General features: G+C 36.0%; 1 protein-coding gene across 2 annotated transcripts in view; it reads left to right on the forward strand.

Moving 5' to 3' along the window:
- Positions 1-21726, forward strand: part of STIM2 (stromal interaction molecule 2) — a 61816-nt gene that overhangs the window by 21419 nt on the left and 18671 nt on the right. For both annotated transcript variants that reach the window (XM_053458350.1, XM_053458351.1), the window contains exon 3: positions 18608-18722. In XM_053458350.1, the coding sequence (XP_053314325.1) occupies positions 18608-18722 (115 nt within the window). The remainder of the gene's footprint in view (positions 1-18607; positions 18723-21726) is intronic.

Genomic DNA, 21726 nt, shown 5'->3' on the forward strand with positions numbered 1-21726 from the left:
GGCTGCCATCATACTGTCTCTGTTGCAGAGCTATAGTCTGTATTCACAGAAGTAACAAAATAAGGCTGAACAGGGCTGCTAACTTCCTTTTTCACAGGCCTTATGAGCTGTCTACGTGGATAACCAATTGCATTAATACATTTAAAAACTAAATTAACGGTAATTTTTCTCAATGTGCCTAAAAATGATGTTCCCTGTATACACAATGGGAATACTCAGAAGAGTAAAGACACAATTAAACTGTATAGCAACTCTAGAGGACATTGTTTGGGCAATAATTAGGTATCGGTTGGCAAATTTGTTCTAAACTCTTCTAAACCCCCAAATGTCATGTCATTCAAAATGAGTTTATTCTTCATAGGTCATAGGGTTTATAATGGACCGCCAACAGCATTTTGTAGACATCTAATTATTTATACAATAATATATAATATAATACGTCATCATGAATTTTACTTTATATCTCCACACATCAAATGTATACAGATAGTCTCTGCATTTTAAACTCTACCTGGCATGGCTTGTTGCTGTGTGTCTTTGGTTTACTCCATCATGACCAGAAAGTTTACTGTGCTAACTAGTATATCTCATACATCCTCCCCCAATTTAAATGAGGGCCTTTGGGAGGTTTAGTGTTCCTGCATGCTTTGGTTCTGTCTTCTCTATGAAATTTAATGCCAAGTATTTTAAGTTAAAATGATGCACCTGTTTGACATTATGAGCAACCTTTACCAGGAAACAAGCACCAGTTCGTCAATCTAATCAACTGCTTATGTGTCAGGGGAATCCGAATCCAGTCTTGCTAATGATCGGCCCATTATGTGTTGAGGAATGCAGTTCTGCTATAAACGATGGCGCCTTTTAGTAGACGTGCTTATTGACGAAGTCTGTGCTTCATACATCTAGATAGTTTTCACCCCGTCCGTTTCTTTCTGAACAGGGTTTCGAATGGTTGAATAAGTGGGTTAGACGCATGAATGGTAACAAGCTGGTTCTGTCCTATAGTAACACCAAAAACAGACAATTGTCTAGAGACATTAATCGTTCAACAGTCATTCAGTCACTAGCTACGTGCGCAGCTCTACATGTTACCGTTTATTGTAATAGTAGTCATTAATGTATGGAAATGGGAGGCATCCATCGTGCCGGCTATCGCGTTTTTGCAGGTGGTGAATGTTGTTTTTGTGGATCAGTGTCTTTAATTAAACTTGCAGAATAGTTCTGATGTAACCTAGCCGGACTTATCCTTATTACGTATAATCTGAATTTCAGAATTTGACCCAGCTGAATTTATTCATAATGAACCCTCTGACGGTTTCAGTATGTATTAGCTGAGAAAGCATCGGATCAGCTGCTCGTTTTTTTTTTTTGCATGTGTCGAGTACGAGTCGCATAACGTGTTCAGTAGAGTCGGAAGCCGGGCAGGCGCTGCGTTCCAGGTAATTGGCTAAAGAGAACTCGTTTAGGTTTGTAGCCTCAAACCTTAAAAGATGGATTTCATGTTGTGATCTCATGGGCATATTTAACCGATTTCTCCTTGCTGCTATGTTCAGTTTGTTATCAAGCTGAGCCTGAAATACTTCACTTTTTCATTTTTGTTACTTGACACAAAAATAACCCCTTTTTTTCTTTTCTACATGTTTGTGTTCATTTGCTCTCCTGGAAATAGAGAATTTCACAGTGAGTGTATGAAAATGTATTTGCCAGTGATTTTTTTTTTATTATGGGGCAACTATTACTACAGTAAAAAGTAAAGTTAATGTCGCTAGAAAAGGGAATGGAAACCCAACCTATTCCGAATCTGTGATGTACATTTGATAAATGTGGTGACTGAGTGGACCTTTGCTCTCTGCTTGCCAGAAGTTAATACCTCCACCCGTAACTGGGCCATATTGTTATTACAGGACCCATCAATGACAAACACTTGTTTCCTCTGCAGATTTGCATGGCTAATACCCATCCTGTCCTTTCTTCTTATCACGGCTAGTTTTTGGCATGTGCGTGTGTGTGCGTGTGTGTGCGTGTGTGCGTGTGTGCGCGTGTGTGCGTGTGTGCGCGTGCATGCAGCGCAGAATGGCCCATGCCATAAAACCGTTTCTCAATCCAAACAGAGATGTTGCATCTGCTGTTTCCTTAAAGACGAGGAGTTAATAGTTTTTGTGTGATTTCTATCTTTCGGCTCACTAACTTTCTTTACAATAACGGGAGCTCCAGCAGGCTAGAATTACATGAATCAGCAATACACAATGTCACAAAGAGAAAAAAGTGACCTTTCTTGCGCCTACCTACAAAACCAGCAACACCTTATACATATGTGGTTTCCCCACCCACACAGCGTGTAACAATATACAATAAACATCCAACAAAATTGGTATCTAATAAGATAAAACAGAACCTGGAATCTCTGGAAATTCCTGGTTCAAAGGATCTTGCAAACCGATATCTTGAAGAAAGATAAAAAAAACCAAAAAAAACAGTGTAATACAGTACATATATCCCCCCCCAATGTTGGATTCACTCACAAACAGGGAGGTAATAAAGGCTCATCAAAACTTCTGTCATGGCTCTCCAGATGTCCTTGGGCATGCAAGTACCAAAAATTGGGTGAAAAAGAACAGAGTGGTATCCTCGGTGACAGGTACTTTATTTTAATTCGACATACAAAATACATTTTTTTTAGTAAAAACTATTAAAAGTTGCTGTAATTGCGTTAGAATTACATGAATGGTGCCTTAACCAGAGAAGCTAGGCTTGTGCTTGATTTCACAGCTTTGTGCGTACCGTGAAGTGTATGCGTAGATGTTATTTTCTGGATACGTTGTTAGGTAGCCAAACTTCCGAAATCCTAAATGGGAAATTAGCATGAGAAAAGGCCCAGTGTTCTGTACATCCCTGCCGTTATGTCTTTGCTAATGTGCTTAGTGAAAGCATCTCATTTTAGATGCTGTGGAGCGCAGCAACCCTTTGGCTGCAGCGGCTCAACCTGAAATAGGGTCTATGGATCGGCTGACAATCTGCTCACAATAATTCTTTCCAACCATTACTAGCGCACAGTTCTCGTCTTGCTTTTATGATGTAAAATGGATTAAAGAGACAGTAATCAAATGCTATAACCTGCCATGCCCCTTTCAAAATATAAGCAGCCATTTTTTTCGTCATGGATTTCAGGATTCAATACATGTTTGCCAACAATAATAGGGAACAACCATGCTGGTTCCCCTATTAACATGGAATTCATTGATCGTTTATATGAAACAACTTCTTGGTTTAGGTTCCATTGTAGCGGTTAGAAAATGAAATGGTGCATTTGTTTCATAATGTACAATTTTTGCTTTTATTTTGCTACATACTCTTACCTCTTATATTTATTATCCATGTTGCTTTGGTTTGCTGAATTTATTTATAATGCTCATATATAATATTTTCAAAGCTTATCACATATTGTATAAAAGGAGTGAGCTCAGGTAAACCTTTGTTGGCAAGTTTACAAATCATTGTGCTTTTTTCCATGAGATGCCATAAACCATCCTCTAGGTTAGCCGTTTGTGAATGTTAGGGTGCTTCTGCATGTTCTTAAATGCATTCTGTGATATTAAATAATTATTTTGATTTCCCTTTCATGCTTGCCAGCTAGCTACAAAGTAAGTTTTCATTCTCTGTGTGTGTGTGTGTCCGCATTTCATGTCATGCCCTTTTGAACATGTTTTGTTCTGTGACGTACACGTCATACGTGCTTTCAAACTCCTGTGAAGTACAGTAAATATAATTTGGGATAAAAGGCATTTAAGATGTGTGGGGGTTTTTCCCATTAAAAAGTCAGGGGTAGCATGAATGTACGTGCGCTTGTTAACATCGATGTTTAGGGTTATAGCATAAGCTGAAAGCAGCGAGATGCCATGTTTCACCTCCTTTTCACAGTGGGATTGTGCATGATGGTGAGAACTCATTTAAGGCAGATAAAAGCTTTTTAAAACTCTTCCTTTTGCTAAAGAATGACACTGACCATATTTTAGTCTACTCTGCATAGAAAAAGATACAATTCCTCCATGTTATTAAAGAGAGTGGATAACTGCGCTGCACAGTATTTCAAAATGCTTTCATGCTTTCATGTACGGATGATTTTTACAATGTGGAGCTCTATATTAATCAGCACAATTGATACCTCGTGCTGTGCAGATGTCACAACTGCATCTATACCAACATTATTGTTAAAGAGCATCATACGAGTTTTGTTGGCCGTCTAGGCAGTCCATTATATATATATATATATATATATATATATATATATATATATATATATATATATATATATATATATATATATATATATATATATATATATATATATATATATATATATATATATATGTGTGTGTGTTTGTGTGTGTATATATGTATATGTATATATATATATATATATATATATATATATATTATATATACACACACTCACTGGCCACTTTATAAGGCACACCTTGCTAGTACTGGGTTGGACCCCTTCTTGCATTCAAAACTGCGTTCATTCTTCGTTGCATACTTTTTACAAGGTGCTGGAAGCATTTAACCCAAAGGCACATCCCAAAGGTGGCCGGGGGTGTGTGTGGGTATGTATGTGCGTGTGTGTGTGTGTATAATATATATAGATAGATATATCTATCTATCTATATATATATATATATAGATAGATATCGATATATAGATAAAGATAGATATAGATATATATATTTATATATCTATAGATATATCATCACCCAGTTCTAAAAACACAAGCTGTTGTAAACATTATGAAAATGAGTTACTAGCCAGCTGCCTATCACTAATGCAAATCTGCCCTACATGCTTTTTAATTAAAATCCTCATTCAGAAGGTACATAGACCCCTTTCATTTGCCCACCCTTACTAATTTCATTCACCCCACCCTCTCTTCTTACCATCATGCTGTAGGTAAAAGCAGCCGCCAATCATGTATGCTAGCAAAACATCAGTGTTCAGATAACATACATGTGATTGCGGCTAATCCCTTACCTTTCCACCGTACATGAGCAAGAAGCGTATTGTGGCTCAATGGAGTTCATGTATTATGGCTAGAAAATAATTGACTGAACATTTTCCTAGGAAATACTGCCTAAAATACTAGGTACTGGATAACTTTATGTAGCAAAATACTTTATTTTTGTAAAGAAATCAATGCGTAATTTTTTACTTCCGAATTCCCTGTGAAATTACATACTAAACGTCGGTGAGCGAAATAAAGGCAAATATTCTCCAAAGCGTTGCCAGAGTATTTAATTCTCACCCTCGCTGCGGTGTACTGTAGGAAGTGTGCAAATTTTCATGTTTCCTTGTCAGATTTAAACTTTGCAGTGATGTGTTACAGAGCAAATCTGCCGATGTTGTCAAAGGGGTTTCCTGTTTTTACTGCAGAAACATTTTTATTTTAATTTAGATTTTTCAAGAGTGCTTACATAATATATATATATATATATATATATATATATATATATATATATTATTACACACACACACTCTATAATATATATGTATAGAATAATTTGAAGAAGCTGTTAGTCAACATGAAACACATGTAGGGCAGTAGGGATACAGTATGCTTATTGTAACTTGTTATAGTGGTATTCTTCCATAGAACAGTCAGTCCAGAGACTGACTTATTGTGAGCGATTGTCAGTTAAGGTTCTTCACAGGTTGGTCTAGCAATCGTTTTAATTATAGAACAAATACATATTAAAGGGAGCAAATATATAAACATAATATAAATGAGAGGTTTTGGTTATCCAAAACCTCTCATTTATATTATGTTTATATATTTGTTGCCAACTTTATTAGGGTAAGAAGCGCAGACAGTTTTTGTTTTTTGTATACATTGTACAGCCAATACACTGTTTCTTGCTGCATGCTTACACCTGTTTGGTAGGCCTCGTATTACACATTTATATTATTTGAGCCTGTGACTAGCTTAGCGCACCGACATTTTTTCTTTTCCCTGTTTGCACATATTAAAGGGACCCTACAGCCATCTTCCCTCGGCTAGCGGTATTGTTCGGCTGTGCCTTCGTGGTACATTTGCCACGGGTAAGCTCCAGCGCTGGCTCGGTTGGGCTTCCTGGACACAGAAAACTGCGTTCCTGCCACTGATTGTGTCTACTTTTATCAGTTTTTGTCCAGCATTTTTTGCATTTTGTAATCCTGCAGGTATCGCACAGTACTTTAATATACATTCTTTGTTGGTGAGGCTGAGTATGTCCTATTCCCTCCCAACATCTGCTTAATATCAAGACTTCTATGTGTCTGCCTGACAGCAAGGATATTTTCACCAAAGTATTTTATTCACAAAGCAAAATATTGTGAGCGGCAAAAGTGGTTTTACGGTTTAGGGCAGGAGTAAGGGAGGTGATATTGTGTCGGTCTTTCTACAGTCACTTGGTTCGTGTTTAATCCAAGTTATTGTAGAACCCTTTGGGTATTGTGTTATAAACAAGGAGTCCGGCAGGTTCTAATACAAATGACGCACGTGCGTTTGGTAATTTATTTGTGTGCTTCCTGTGTGGGTAAAACACAATAGCTTTCTTTCCTGAGCATACAGAATTGGTGTCGTTTCCACACATAAAAAAAAATCAACTACTACTATTAATAATTCCTTTAAAAAAGTTGGTCTCTTTTATTAGCTAGTGAAGTACTGGACAGGTTGTAGTTATTATTTTGTTTGGAACTGGACTATTACCATTAAATTTTGCCACCTAAAGATTAAGGCTGTTTAGGTTAATGAAAAGTCTGTTTAACCAAAGCCAAAATGTGATGACCTCCGATTTAATAATAATTAATGCATTGGTAATGTTTTGCTGCTGCACCTTTTGGCTTAAAGCATATTACAATATTTTGGGGTTTTTTTGTCCATGTAGTCAGTTTGATCAGTCACTTTGAACTGTATGGACTTTCGCAATATTATTTAAGTGTGTTTTTAATTTGTTTTAAATGCCAACCAAGTAATTGGTTGGTGTATAAAACTCAATTATTTAAAAGCAAAGGTTTGGAAAACACCTATTTCAGGTATTTATAATCATCTAAAAAAAAAAAACAGAAGAAGGTTTTTTCCCTGAACTGATGTTGCCATTTTAGGCCCAGAAATGTTACTCCCTATTTCTGTAGAATGTTAAATGTACTCGGTTGTGTAGCTCAAGTTCTTTATACAAGGAAATGCCAGCTGCAGTACGGTATGGGGCAAGTGGCTGCAGCAAACCATAGATCTACAATATGTATGTTAACAAATATTGTGAATATAAATTTGGTTCTAGTACTTTAGTAGCTGGTTCTTAGGCACCTCCTATGGCCACCCCGTGCATCCCACCTAGAGGGGTCTGGCATAGTTTTTACAAACACAAATTTTCTATAAATTTCTGTGCGCTGTAAAATAGGTATTAGAAATGTACCTGCTGGATTGCAGTAGCAAAGCTAGAACTTGTTTGTCTTCTGTAATTTGTAATGGAAATAACTCTTACGCAATAGGGGATGCCATAAATGCAGGCATGCTAATGGTCCAACAACCTGTGCACATAACAGATTGAGCTGTTCTCAGTGACTAGAACATATGGACAATTAGAATGGCCATTTTGTCGGATCACGAATCATTGGGGGGGAGGGACGACGTGACGATGCACGTGTACATGCCGCGTCGTTAGATGAGCCGTTACGCTGGTTAACCCGGCACTTGCAGCTGATCCGAAACGGCCGATGCCGACATCGACGCTGACGCCGATGCGGCTCATTTAGGTCGCCGGTTCTGGAAGCCGCTTCCTGAATCCTCGAAGCCCCCTACTGCCTCCGATTTGATCCCCGACTTGATCCGCACGCCGTTTTCGGAGCCTCGGCGATCACCGACCGCAGCGTAATGCTGAAGACACTGTTTAATTTGCCGAGTGCTGCTGAATGCCGTTGGATATTTGACTGGCGTTTCCTGGAGCTTATCGCCTAAAGCGCTTCTAGCTTTTTCCTATGAAAACCTATGAAAACCGATGAGAAGACCTACGAAAACGGTGACGTACATGATAATATGATAATATGATTTAATGAATATGAATGGGGACCTATGAAGATTATATATCAAGTAGGAGGATGTGCAAGGGAGAGGCGAAGAGGAAATAAGGAAATAAGGAAATAAAGAAAGAAATAAAGAGTTAAAGAAATAAAGTGATAATAAAGTGATATATAAGGAAAGTAGACAAGTCTCAAGTATAGAACAGAATATAAAAGTTTTTTTTTTTTTTTTTTTTTTTTTTCCCAAGAACCTATGATATTTGCAAGTATAATATCTTGATACTATTGGGAATATAAGACACCTGTAAATTTAATACCTTAACATTACCTGGAATATATGGCTAATGTAAATCTAATATCCCAATACTACTGAATATTTTTTTTTTGGGCTCCAGCAGACTGGGAGCTGGTGGGAGCTGGTGCCTATGATTTTTTTTTTTTTTTTTTTTTTTTTTTGGATACGTTTGTACCTGAATAGCAGGCATTTTGCTAATTCCCAGGTTACGCTTTAAGATACAATATCTGGATAGTCTTGACGTAAACCAACTGTTGGATAACTTTAAAATGTCCACTAGGAAAATGACTGAGCAAAAATCTCTCTCTAAACGAGAAAAGGAAAAGAAAGATAAACAGGATCGGCAGGATAAGAGACTTTCAAACTTTTTCTCGCCACAAACAGATAGGTCTAGGAGAGATTCACGACAGATAAACACACCGGACAAAGATCTAGGAGATAAAGATTTATACGATATGGAGGATCCCTTGATAACTCAGAAAGCGCTGGAACAACAGGTTGTTACACCAGAATATATTAAAAGCTGCTTTGATAATCAGATAATTTTAATAAAACAGGAGATCCAAGATAACATAAAGGATTTGAAAAACGAACTAACTTCTATTGGTCAAAGACTTAAAGCAACAGAGGAAAAGGTTGTGACCCTAGACCTCATTATACTTGCTCAGAAAGATATTATGACTAAGCAACAGACTAATCTAAGACGCTTGGAAACTAAGTTGGCGGAAATGGAAGACAGATCCAGAAGAAATAATCTAAGGTTACGCAACATTCCAGATGAGATAACCCAGCATTTTATGGGAGACTATCTAACTGCCTTTTTCAAGGCTTTGGGTTTAAAGGATGGAGAATGTGTTTTAGATAAATGGTTTAGATTGCCAAAACCAAGATCATTTCCGCCGAATGTCACGGGAGATGTTATCATTACATGTCATTCATATAGTATTAGAGAAAATATAATGAGAGCAGCTAGGTTTAGTCAAATTAAGGAGGCCCCATACTCTAATATTAAGGTATTTCAAGATCTTTCGTTCCAAACAAGAAATGATAGAAAAGCTTTTTCGGAGTCTATTTCTGTTCTTAGGAAACACAATATAACATATAAATGGGGTTCCCCTGCAAGGATTATTCTAACAATAGGAGGCAAGACGGAAATTTTAGATTCCCCAGATTCAGCGATGAAATGGATAGCTCAACAAGCTTTTGTTTGAGCAAATATACAATTGCATTTTTTTTTTTTTTTTTTTTTTTTTTCTCTTTTTTATTTATTTATTCATTTTTTTTTCTCTTTTTTCTTTCCTTCTCCACTCATATTTTGGAGAACTAGTTTTTCACAATAATGGTTGTATAGTTACTCATAGTCAGATAAGGAGTTAACTTGGGGTCACGGGATACAATATATACATAATTTAATATTTCAATACTTATCCAAGTCTACGGAATATGCTATACACAAATGGAGAATAAAAGTATAATTGAGCACTATACCTCTAGATATATTATATCTTAAAATATTCATAATACATATTTGGTGAAGCTTTTGAAACTATTATCTTAGTTAAAGGGTACTATTTATATTACGGGTTTTTTCTTACAATTATACACATAAAACACAATTTAAAAGAAAATAAAATAATAATGATATACCCCCAAGAGATTGCGTGTCTCACACTATATAATAAAGAATAAGGGATTGGGCACAGATAGGATATTATTATGTGTATATATATACATATATATATACATATCTTGTGTGTTGTTTCTTTTTTTTTTTTTTTTTTTTTTCCTCTCTCTTCTCTTGGAGAACTATTTTCACATAATAAAGAATAAGGGGATAAGGGGATATAACACATATATAATTCAATATCTACTTGCCTCCCCGTGTCTATGTAACATGTGGAGAGCAAAGTAGAATTGAGTATTAATCTTATATCTTTAGATATATTATATTTTTCTTAATATATTTATAATACACAGGTGGAGAAGCTTTTGAAACTATTGTCTTAGATAACGCGCACTATTTTTAATATTGTTTTTTTTTTTTTTTTTTTTTAACACATATAAAACACAACTTAAAGAAAATGAGTCAATCTAGATATATCTCCATACGTCTATAAATAATGAGATAGGGTCTTTTACATTATATAATAAAGAGTAAGGGAGGGGTTATAGGTAGGATATTATAAATATTATTATTTTTTTTTTTTTATTATTATTATTTTTTTTTTATGTTCTGTCTTACGTATTACTGATTAATAATCTATATATTAGGGTTTTTAAGGCCCTAATATATATCACTATATATACTTACCTGCCATCGATTCTCTTTATGCATGATTAGCTGCTATGTGTTTTTTTTTTTTTTTTTTTTTTTTTTTTTCTCTCGGGTTACCAGCATGACGATTCAATACTTTACCATTTATCTTCTTATTCGAGTGGAAGATGGTGCTATTTAGCCGTGGGTGGGGATGCGTAACACGGCATTTTGAAATAGATAAGCAGTCGATAAGGTTAATCAAGATCAAGAGAACTGTGTATGTTCTAGTGTTTTATTTAATGTTTGTTAAAAATTTATGTATGTTATGTCTATTATTCGGGATGCACAGAGAAGGGAATATAGAGGATCGAAGATTCCGGGACTATGGTTAAAATATTGTCAATTAATACCCAGGGTCTGAATTCTCCCACTAAGCGCTCAATAGTGTTTGATTTCCTTAGAAAAGAAAGAGCCCAGATCGTCTTTTTACAAGAGACCCACTGGAAAAAATCGGACAATATGAGATTCATCCCTAAAAGATACACTTATACGATTTGCTCTTCACTGGAAGGTTATAGAAAAAGAGGAGTGGCTATTCTTATTAGTGACGAATTGGACGCTAAGATTATCTATCAAGAAACTGATCAAGAGGCAAGGGTTATAATAGTAATAATGCAAATGCAAGGTGAATTGTACACTTTGATTAATATATATGCCCCTAATGGTTCCTCTAATAGTTTTTTTAGAAGTTTATTTGAGAAAGTTATAAGAATTAAACAAGGAAAAGTATTATTTGCGGGAGACTTTAATCGAATACTAGAGCCGGTATTAGATAAAAAAACTAATAATGCCCAGATTACGGATAAAAATGTAAAAACACAGGCACTCCAATTTAAAAAAACCGTAAGGAACTTTGGCCTATTGGATTTATGGCGGATCTATCATCCAGAAGAAAGGGATTTTACGTGTTTTTCTAAAACATACCTCTCATATTCAAGAATTGATTTATTTCTAGGTGATGATGAGATAGCAAGAAGGGTTAAAAAGATTCTAATACAGGATATCACCTGGTCAGACCATAACGCACTAATAATGGTTATTCTACCTGAAAATCCCAAAATGAGATCAAATTGGCGTTTAAATGAAAATATTTTATCTAAAAAGGAGAATAGGGACTACATAACAGACATTACAAAAAAATACTTTCTGGAAAACGAAAATAAAGAAGTCCCCTTGCCAACAGTTTGGAGTGCTTACAAATGCGTGATTAGAGGCCATTTTATTAAATTGGGGACTATAATGAAAAAATCCAGGGGGGCCTCTCTGGCTGAGTTATATCTAAAATTTTATAGAATCTCACAGGAAAACAAACTTTCTCCTTCAGAATCTAAGACTAGAGATCTAAATGAAATACAAAATAATATAAACGAAGCACTAATTGAGGAAAAGAATAAAAACTTACATTACTTAAAAATTAATTGGTACTATAAGGGCAATCGAGCCGACTCATTATTATCTAATAAACTTAAGGCTAAGAGACTGTCAAGAAGAATCTATAAAATAAGATCAAATGGAGAACTTTGCCTTACTCCTGAGAAAATTGGAGCAGCCTTTAATGATTACTACAAACTTCTATATAATTTAAAGATTAAAAAGCAAGAACATGCATATGAATATTTTTTAAAAAAGGTGACTCCCAAACTATCAGAAGACCAATTGACGTCTATAAATGAACCTATAAAATTAGAAGAAGTTAAAAAGGCTATTAATGAAATGCAAAACAACAAGGCGCCAGGGCCTGATGGTTATAGCAATAAATTCTATAAAATTTTCAAAGATCTATTAGCGGACAAACTCACTAAAACCTTTAATGAGGTGATTAAAACTCGTTTTTTTCCTCCTGAAATGTTAAGGGTAAATATAGTCCCAATATTAAAGCCTAATAAAGATTCAGAGGTCCTCTCTAATTATCGTCCGATCTCGTTATTAAATGGGGACGTTAAAATCTATGCGTCAATACTAGCGATGAGGTTAAAAACTGTTATACATAATTTAATTCTTCAAGACCAGACTGGTTTCATTCCAGGTAGGACGGCGAAGAATAACATTAGAAAAGTCATTGATATACTGGACGTCTCTTCGCGTTCGGGGGTCCCAACTTTAACCCTGTCATTGGATGCTGAAAAGGCGTTCGACAGGGTTAGTTGGGACTTCTTGGAACATACTTTAGAAGCCTATGGTTTAAAAGGAAATATTTCTGAGGCTATTATGGCCCTCTATACGTGTCCGTCAGCAAGAACAGTTGGCCCGGGGATAGATTCTCAATGGTTCCCAATTACTAATGGCACAAGGCAAGGATGTCCATTGTCACCTCTTCTATATGTATTAACAATTGAACCCCTTGCCTCCGATATTCGAGGAAATCAGGATATACATGGCTTTAGAATTAATACGATACAAAGTAAGATTAGCTTATATGCAGATGATATCCTTCTCTTCTTGGAACAACCCAGAACATCCTTACCTGAATTAATGCGAATAATTGAAATTTACTCCAAATATTCTAATTACAAACTTAACGTTAATAAAACTGTTATCATGGCAAATAATTTAAGAGAGGAAGAATTAAGATTTATAAAATCTAACTTCGATTTTATCTGGGCTAAAGATAATATAGAGTATCTAGGGATTAAGATTTCTAAGGATCCGATAAGGACAATAGAGACTAATTTTCTACCGTTATTAAGATCCACAAATAAAACCTTAAAAGACTGGAAAAGGAAAGAAATTTCCTGGATCGGTAGAATAAATACTATTAAATCATATATCCTTCCTAAATGGACATATTTATTTCAGATGTTACCAGTTCAAGTCCCTAAATTTTGGTTACGTATGATTCAGACAGCTTTTAATAAGTTCATCTGGCTAAATAAAAAACCTAGAATAAGTCTAAAACTCCTTTCTAAGAAAACCAGAGAAGGAGGACTCGGAATTCCAAATATTGTGGAATATCATGATGCATGTATGATAGCCCATGTAATGTCCTCACAGATAAAAGAAGCCAGAGATGAAATATGGTATCAAATTGAAGGGAAAATGATAGGTCAGAGAGATATTGCATCCCTACCATGGATTATAAGATCTAGTAGCAAAGAAAAAATTTGGGTGAAGAGATCTCTGGTTCTAGAAAGCATACTAGAAGTATGGGATAGGACAAAAAAAAAACTAGGCCTACATAATACGATAGGGAATTTTCTTCCCTTAGATGTAATTTCAGGCAATATAGATAATTTAAACTTAAATCTATGGAAACAAGCAGGTATCCATACTGTCCAAGACCTATGCCGAGATAATGAACTTAAATCTTTTTTCCAGATACAGGAGGAATTTTCTATACCTCCCAAAGAGATATTTTCATATTTAAGAATAAAGGGTTTTATCTCAAAATGTAACCTACTCTATAAAGGAGAAGATTTAGAACAACTTAAAAAATTGTACAGTATGAGGAACACTAAAGGTATGATTTCGAGATGTTTAACCCTTATTAGATCCCACCAAAATTACACGCAGATCTCGGCAATTAAATTATGGGAAAGGGACTTAAGGAGGACTATACCTTGGGAATCTTGGTTAGACTCGCTACGGCGGGTCAATAAAGCTATACGTTGTCTGAATATTAGGGAAAACTTCTATAAGGTTGGTTATAGATGGTATTATGTTCCTACTAAGTTAGCAAAAATGTATGGAAAAACAGAAGCAACATGTTGGAGATGCGGATCCAATATTGGGGATTATATACACACCTGGTGGTCTTGTCCCCAAATAAAAGACCTCTGGAGAAGTGTTTTTGACCATATTGAGGGGATGACTGGAATTAAGTTGCCCTTTACCCCAGATTGCGCCCTTTTACATCTGGATTGCCCGTCAGGCGCAAAGACAGATCTATATTTAATAATTCACATACTTCTGTCCACTAAGACACTTATAGCTAAATATTGGAAAACTAATAAAGTTCCCCAGTGGCCAGAGATTAGATTACGTTCATTATACCACTGTAAAATGGAATTGGGCATAACAAAATCAGTTGGCTATAGCTTAAATAAGAATATAAAATGGGAGAAACGAATACAGCTCCTGGAAACTGTGCAATAGGAGATATAATGCGTCCCCATATCTGTTGCATCCCGAAGTTTTGTCTTGTTTTGTCTTGTTTTGTCTTGTTTTTTTTTTTTTTTTTTTTTTTTTATTTATCCTATGTTTTACTGTTTATTGTTAAAATGTTTTTTATGTATGGAAAATTAAATAAAATTTTGATATGGAAAAAAAAAAAAAAAAAAAAAAAAGAATGGCCATTTTGTCTTCTGTAATGAGAAGATATATGTCTGGATATATAGATCTGCTTTAGAGAGCCAAGTAGGCTACCTGAGTTTAGTGACATGATTCATTTTGACTTGGTGGTCTATTGAGCATCATTAGAAATACGTGTAAACCTTTCCTTCCTAATCACCTAAGATTCATAGTAATACCGTATTTGCTCGATTATAAGACGAGGTTTTTTTCAGAGCAAATGCTCTGAAAAATACCCCTCGTCTTATAATCGAGGTCGTCTTCTAATTAGACCTCAAAAAAATGTCTGCTGGGGCCAGGCTGCTTACCGGTGCTTTGGTCCCGAGCAGCGTCTCTTCTATTAGCAGCAGGAAGCTAGTAGAGTGTCACATAATTCTGCCTCCCCCTCCTTCCTCTGGGGGCGGGGCCAGAGAAGTTGCTCGCACAGCCGGGCCCCTGCAGAAGTCTGCGAGTGGGAGATCTGCAATTCAGGTAAAGGGGTGGGGGGTTTGAGTGTGTGTGTGTATGTGTGATTAATGGAATGAATGAGTATTTAAATGTTTGTGAATGAGTGTGTGTGTGATAGCATGGATGTGTAAGGGGGGGGTGGTAGCATGGCATAGGGAGGCTGTACTCAAACTCCTATCATCCCCAGGTTCCAGCATGTACTGGCTGCCTTGGCTTGATAGGAGTTTGATTGCTGTTAGCAGTTATATATAAATATACACCTCCAGAAATGCGGCGTATGTAGGGGGTTAAAAGGCATATCATGGGGCAGAGTGGCATATAGGAGGGCATAAGACATTTCTGGAGGCAGAGTGGCATATAGAGGGTTAAAAGGCACATCATTGGGCAGAGTGGCAAATAAAGGGGGATTAAGGCATTTCTGGGGGCAGAGTGGCAACCTTGGGGGCAGATGTGCAAAACTGGGGGGGCAGGTTGGCAAATAAAAGGAAATAAAAAAATATATATTTTTCTCAATCATAGCTTTTTATTAACCCCTTAAGGACCGGGCTCATTTTTCGTTTTGTACCCTGTGGGACCGAGGCTGTTTTGACACTTGTGGTGCTTGTGTTCAGCTGTAATTTTCTCCTCACCCATTTAGTGTACCCACATATGTTATATATTGTTTTTTTCAGGACAAGATGGGCTTTCTTCAGATACCATTATTTTGATCGTATCATCTTATTTACTATATAAAAAAATAAAAAAAACATGGTGAAAAATTGAAAAAAAACACATTTTATGACTTTTATTTGAAAAATCTTTTACTCACCTAAAAAAGCAAGTAAAAAAACTAGCTAAATAGATTCTACTACTTGTCCTGAGTTTAGAAATACCCAATGTTTTTATGTTTTTTTGCTGTTTTTTGTAAGTTATAGGGCAATAAGTGCAAGCAGCGTTTTATGATTTCCAAATCTTTTTTAACAAATCTGCTCAGTCTGCCTGCATCTCCTCTTTGGAACATCTTTGAAGCCGGTTAACTCAATTTAACCCCCTCAAACCATATATTTTTGAAAACTAGACACCCAAGGGTATTCCAAATGCAGTTATTTTAACCCTTTCCATGCACCAATTATACAACTACACTTTGTCAAACTTTGTAATAGTAATTTTTTTTATTTTTTTTCACACAAATTGTACTTTAGTTATAGATATACAATGTGTGTTCAGGAACATCTCCTGAGTACAGCGATACCCCACATGCATGGGTTTGTCGGGTTGTTTCAGATTTAAAATGCCACATTTGGGAAGTGCGCTTTTTTTCTCCATTTTGGTCAGTCTGTACCTATGCCCTATCTTTGAGCTAGGCCACTCCAATTTACCCCATCAGCCATTTTTTTTTTTATATATTAGACACCCCTTGGGTATTTGAAGTGCTTTTATTTTAACTCTTTGTTGAGATTTTTGAGAAATTTTAGCACTTGCTCAAAATAATAAACTTTATTTTTTAATTTTATTTTATTTAATAATAAAATTTATTTTTTTTTACACATTTTGCTGGTACTGGATGATTCATCTAGTGACATCACTGCATAATTATTTTTAAATGTTAGCAAATTTTTTTTATTTTTTTTTCCATTTTTTATTTATTTTTTGAATATTTTACTAATCACATAGTGATTAGAAAGCTGGGCTCCATTGACTTGCATGGTTGAATGCAGTACCTGTATTCAACCAGCAAGTGGAGCCAGTTCTCTAGAGGGTCTGGAGACCCTCTAGCGAACTTTTTTGTCTCTATTGTTTTATTTCCCGGGCCGCCGCCATCTTGCTTGATGGCGAAGATCACCGGCAGCGGCGGCTGTGACCGCTCTCCGGAGCGGTCACAGCCCACCTAGAGGTAAGTGTTTGGTGTCGCTGGATGCCTCCTGATAGAGGCATTCCAGCGACACCATTTAAGTTTAGGAGGCGATCGTTGATCGCCTCCTAAACGCTTTTAAAACGGGCGTCCGCCGCCATACAATGTATGGCGGCTGTTGACGCCCCGGGGAGGGGCCAGACATGGCCCCCGATGCCGATCTCGGCCTTGCTGAATGCCTCGACATCGAGGCATTGCAGCAAGGCCGTTTAAGCGAAGAAAGTGATCCTTGATCACTTTCTAAGCTTATTTAATTTTTTGACGGTTCAGGACCGTCAAAGGTCATTTAGTGACCTTCTTGTTATGACGGTCCTGAACCGGCAAAGGTCGCGAAGGGGTTAAATATGAAAAAATTGTTTACATGAATTAATATTTACTAGTAAAACTTTTTTTTCCTATAGGGTAGTCTTATATTCAGGCTTTTTGTTTTTTTCCTAAATTAATATTTAGATTTTGGGGGGTCGTCTTATAATCAGGGTCGTCTTATAATCGAGCAAATACGGTATTTGAAAATATAAAAATATTTATGCAGGCGCCCTCTCTAGTGAATAGACATCCTCTGTTACCAAAACTGTATTCTGCTGTATATTATCACAGAATTTCTTACTGGTAACAGTTTCCTTAGTTTAGTTCTGGAAAAGAGCCCAGTGTTAACAGATGTCCTTAAATGGACATCTTTACTTAACACTGAAAAAGTAAAATGCTACATAATGCTATGCAGGTATATTAACTAAATCTACTTATTCATTGTAGAAAATCAGACATTCACCAAGGGCTTGACAACAATTATGTGCTGTAGGCAAACACTTTACCTATCTTTTCTTTTGCTATGTGTTGGGATGGGAATGTGATCACATTAGTTTGCTGGTAGGTTGAACATGTTCCTATGCAATATGAAGGGCAAACTATCCCCTATAGTAAGAGCTGAGTTGGCCCCACATATAATGCACAGCCATCTCAGTCATACTTAGATGAGAAGCTCGCTGAGGTTGTCCCATTGTTTACATTGTGAAATGTTCAGTTCACCTCCAAACCCCTAAAATAACAGTTTAGTGGATAGACCACTTAGTGTGCCCAGCTATATAACTACCTCGGGTCTTTTTACACCACGTGCCACCAGCGGCGCTTGGGTAGCTTGTCTGTTATTACAATTTGAAGTCTCATAGTCTGCTGTAAATTCTCACCAGATGAGAATATTGAGAATATTGGACCTGCACTAAACATAGTAATTGTTGACATTGATATTAACTAGTCACTTTAGCAAAAAAAAGGCAAAGAACCTTTTGTGGGAGCTAACAGTGTGTGTTGTATTGTGTTTCAGTTTCTCCGTGAAGACATGAACTATAAGGACGCATCACACAAACATAACCATTTGCACAGAGAAGACAAGCACATAACGGTTGAGGATTTGTGGAAGCGATGGAAATCATCTGAAGGTGAATAATAGTCCCTTAGACTTTTTATCTGTTATCTACGTATATATTGGAATGCAATGTCTTTGACTTAATGGGATAGAGGCTGTTGTGATTTTTCTTCTTTATCATCTATCTGGCATGGGCATGTTATCAAAAGTCCCTTCATGGTAAATTTCACCTACAGCTGGATGCACTATGCCATACACACAGATTTTGTTCTCTTAAAAAGCATTATTTTACACCAGTCCCAAGCCTTTGAGTAAAGCAGCTTTTACTTTAGACGTTGCAAGCTGTATGCTCAAGGTGTCTGTCAGTCTGCAGAGTGATCCGATCACACACAGGGATTTTTTTTTTTTTTACCAGAATCAATATTTAAGTTTACTTCTACCTTTCATGAGCCAAAATGTGTTATTCTTACTGTAAATTTTCTATAGCAAAAGTTTAAAAAGAAAACAAACATTTTAAAAACAGAGGTTATGCAAGCAAATGCTCATAAATGGAATTTATTTGGGACCTTATTAAACAGTTCCTCCACAATGATGTGAGAGACTGATAGTCATACAGAAAATGGTTACTTTAAGTTATTGCTGCTAAAGGTGGTTCTACAAGCTATTGAATAATAAGGTGTTCTTAGTTTTTCCACACACGGCTTCTCCACTTTGGGTTTATTTTTATTGAATAAATCGTAACATGGTGTAATATGTTATGTATTGTTCATCTGAGGTTGTATTTACCTCATTTTAGAACTTCTAAGGAACAGATGATGTTTATGTCCTGATATGTAAAACCATAAAATTCAAAGGGGGTGTACTTTCTTTTTCACACGACGGCTTTGTTTAAGGGAAGGGATTTTACATATACAATCTAAATCTGGAAAATGTTACCTTGTCTTTTTTTCATTTGCTTTCCACTATTTGAAATTCATTCTTCCTCATTCATAAACAGTAACCGGAAAATCTCAGAACATGCAGTGTAATAAAGCTTGCAGCTGAGGAATACATGGCACATACTCAAATCCATCCTTACCCAGTTTGCTCAGTACTATTTATTCCCTGTTGTGCTTCTGACTTTTAACCAATTTTATAAATCATGTTATTGCAACACTTCCTGCAAACCCAGTAAAAATAAGTAATTTTTAATGCAGCTCGAGTTTATGGCAACAGACAGGTTTTGGCATGTAGCTTAGATCTGTTGTACGGAGTACATCAGGCCATAATTCGGGATGCTCATCAGAAAAACAATGAGAGAGTTTACAGTAAGCATCTTATTAAAAAAAAATAGTTTATTAATTACACTAAGTATTTGCAAGAGATCTTGCAGGTCTATTAAAGCTTTTCTTGTAGAAGATCTCTGGGGTTGGACCTTAAGGGAGTTGAAGCCACGGTTCCCCTGTTAATGCCTTCTTTGGTGAATAAACCTCTTATGGTTTGTTAAATTATAACTCTCAACACACAAAAGTTATGGTGGGTAAAGGTGATGGAAAACCCTTTGACTTAAAATTAAGGGGGTAGTAGAAGCATTATTAAACACTCATCTACAGACACCAGACAAGCCAGAAGGCTTGTTTTTCCCTCAGACATCTCATGGTGCTGCCACAACCACAAGGGATTCTGGGTAGGCACATGCAAATAAGGTCAATCATGTATAAAGGGGATAGATATAGAGGCAAAAAGGTGATCATTGCTGACGTTATTTGCATGCGCCTACCCAGAATCCCTTGTGGCTGTGGCAGCACCATGAGATGTCTGAGGGAAAAACAAGCCTTCTGGCTTGTCTGGTCTCTAGATGAGTGTTTAATAACGCTTCTACTATCCCCTTAAATTATAACACAAACTTTGGTACAATTGATGCTAATTCTGTATATAAATATATAGAACGATTTCTATTATTCCTGGTAATTATTGTACAGTATTATGATAACCCAGTATACATGCTCTGCCAGACTGAAATACTTTGATATGTCTAATTTGGCATCCATTACTTTTGTAAGTAAGGGTGAGAAGTTTGGCGATAAATGTCTACGTGTTACTCCACTGAGTTCAGCTGAATGAAGGAATTGGATTTCAGAGAAAGCTGTGCCAGCTTTAGAGGTTATAACCTGAAGGTGAAGGGTGGGTTTGAGTAAGTACCAACACAGTAATGCGGAGACAGATAATAAATGTATATATATATATATATATATATATATATATATATATATATATATATATATATATATATATATATATATATATATATATATATATATATATATATATATATATATATATAGTATAATAATTAGTGCATAACAGCAGATCATTATTTTATCAGGCTAGGGTGGGGTATCAGCTTGTCACGAACAATCTTTGACTACAGGACCACTGAAAGCTTTATCTTGGTCTTGTCTTTATGTCCAGTAGGTTCCCAAGCTCATGTCATACATATGAACATATAGTAATGACTACATGTCATTACTATATTAACCCTTGCAGCATCCGCTGGCAATTGTAATTCTACATTTTCGAGGCTTTTATTTCTTAAAAGGAGATTATGGCTTCTTGCTCTGGTATTTATTTGTTTTTATATTCTTCCTCCATATGATTTTTGAATTCATTATTCCTATAGATGTTTAGATGTTTTTCCTGTTAGGTATCTTGACCATTGCTCCCTTTTATGGTACTTTCGATTTATGCATAGAGAAATCACCATTTACCTAATTTTCTAGATGCTAAATGCAAGCTTATTCTGGAACCATTATATTTGGCTTCGTCAGTGAAGATGGCCAGAAGTCCTAAACGATTCTTTGGGCATAAAGGGCAAACTCCCATTGTCTTGTGACAAATGCTGATAAAACACAGCATGCCAATGCACATAAATTAAAGAATTAACAATGAGGTGATGTATTGCTGAAGTCAAAGTCTTTAATCTGTGTAGCACGTTGGTACGTTTTTGTTATGCATGAAAAGCATCACAGCACAGGTAGGTTGAGACTCTTAAGTAATTTTGTGCATTCACAAGCTATCTTGACAGAATCTTGTGTTTT

The sequence above is a fragment of the Spea bombifrons genome, chromosome 1 (genome assembly GCF_027358695.1).
Source record: "Spea bombifrons isolate aSpeBom1 chromosome 1, aSpeBom1.2.pri, whole genome shotgun sequence".
Classification (NCBI taxonomy): domain Eukaryota; kingdom Metazoa; phylum Chordata; class Amphibia; order Anura; family Pelobatidae; genus Spea; species Spea bombifrons.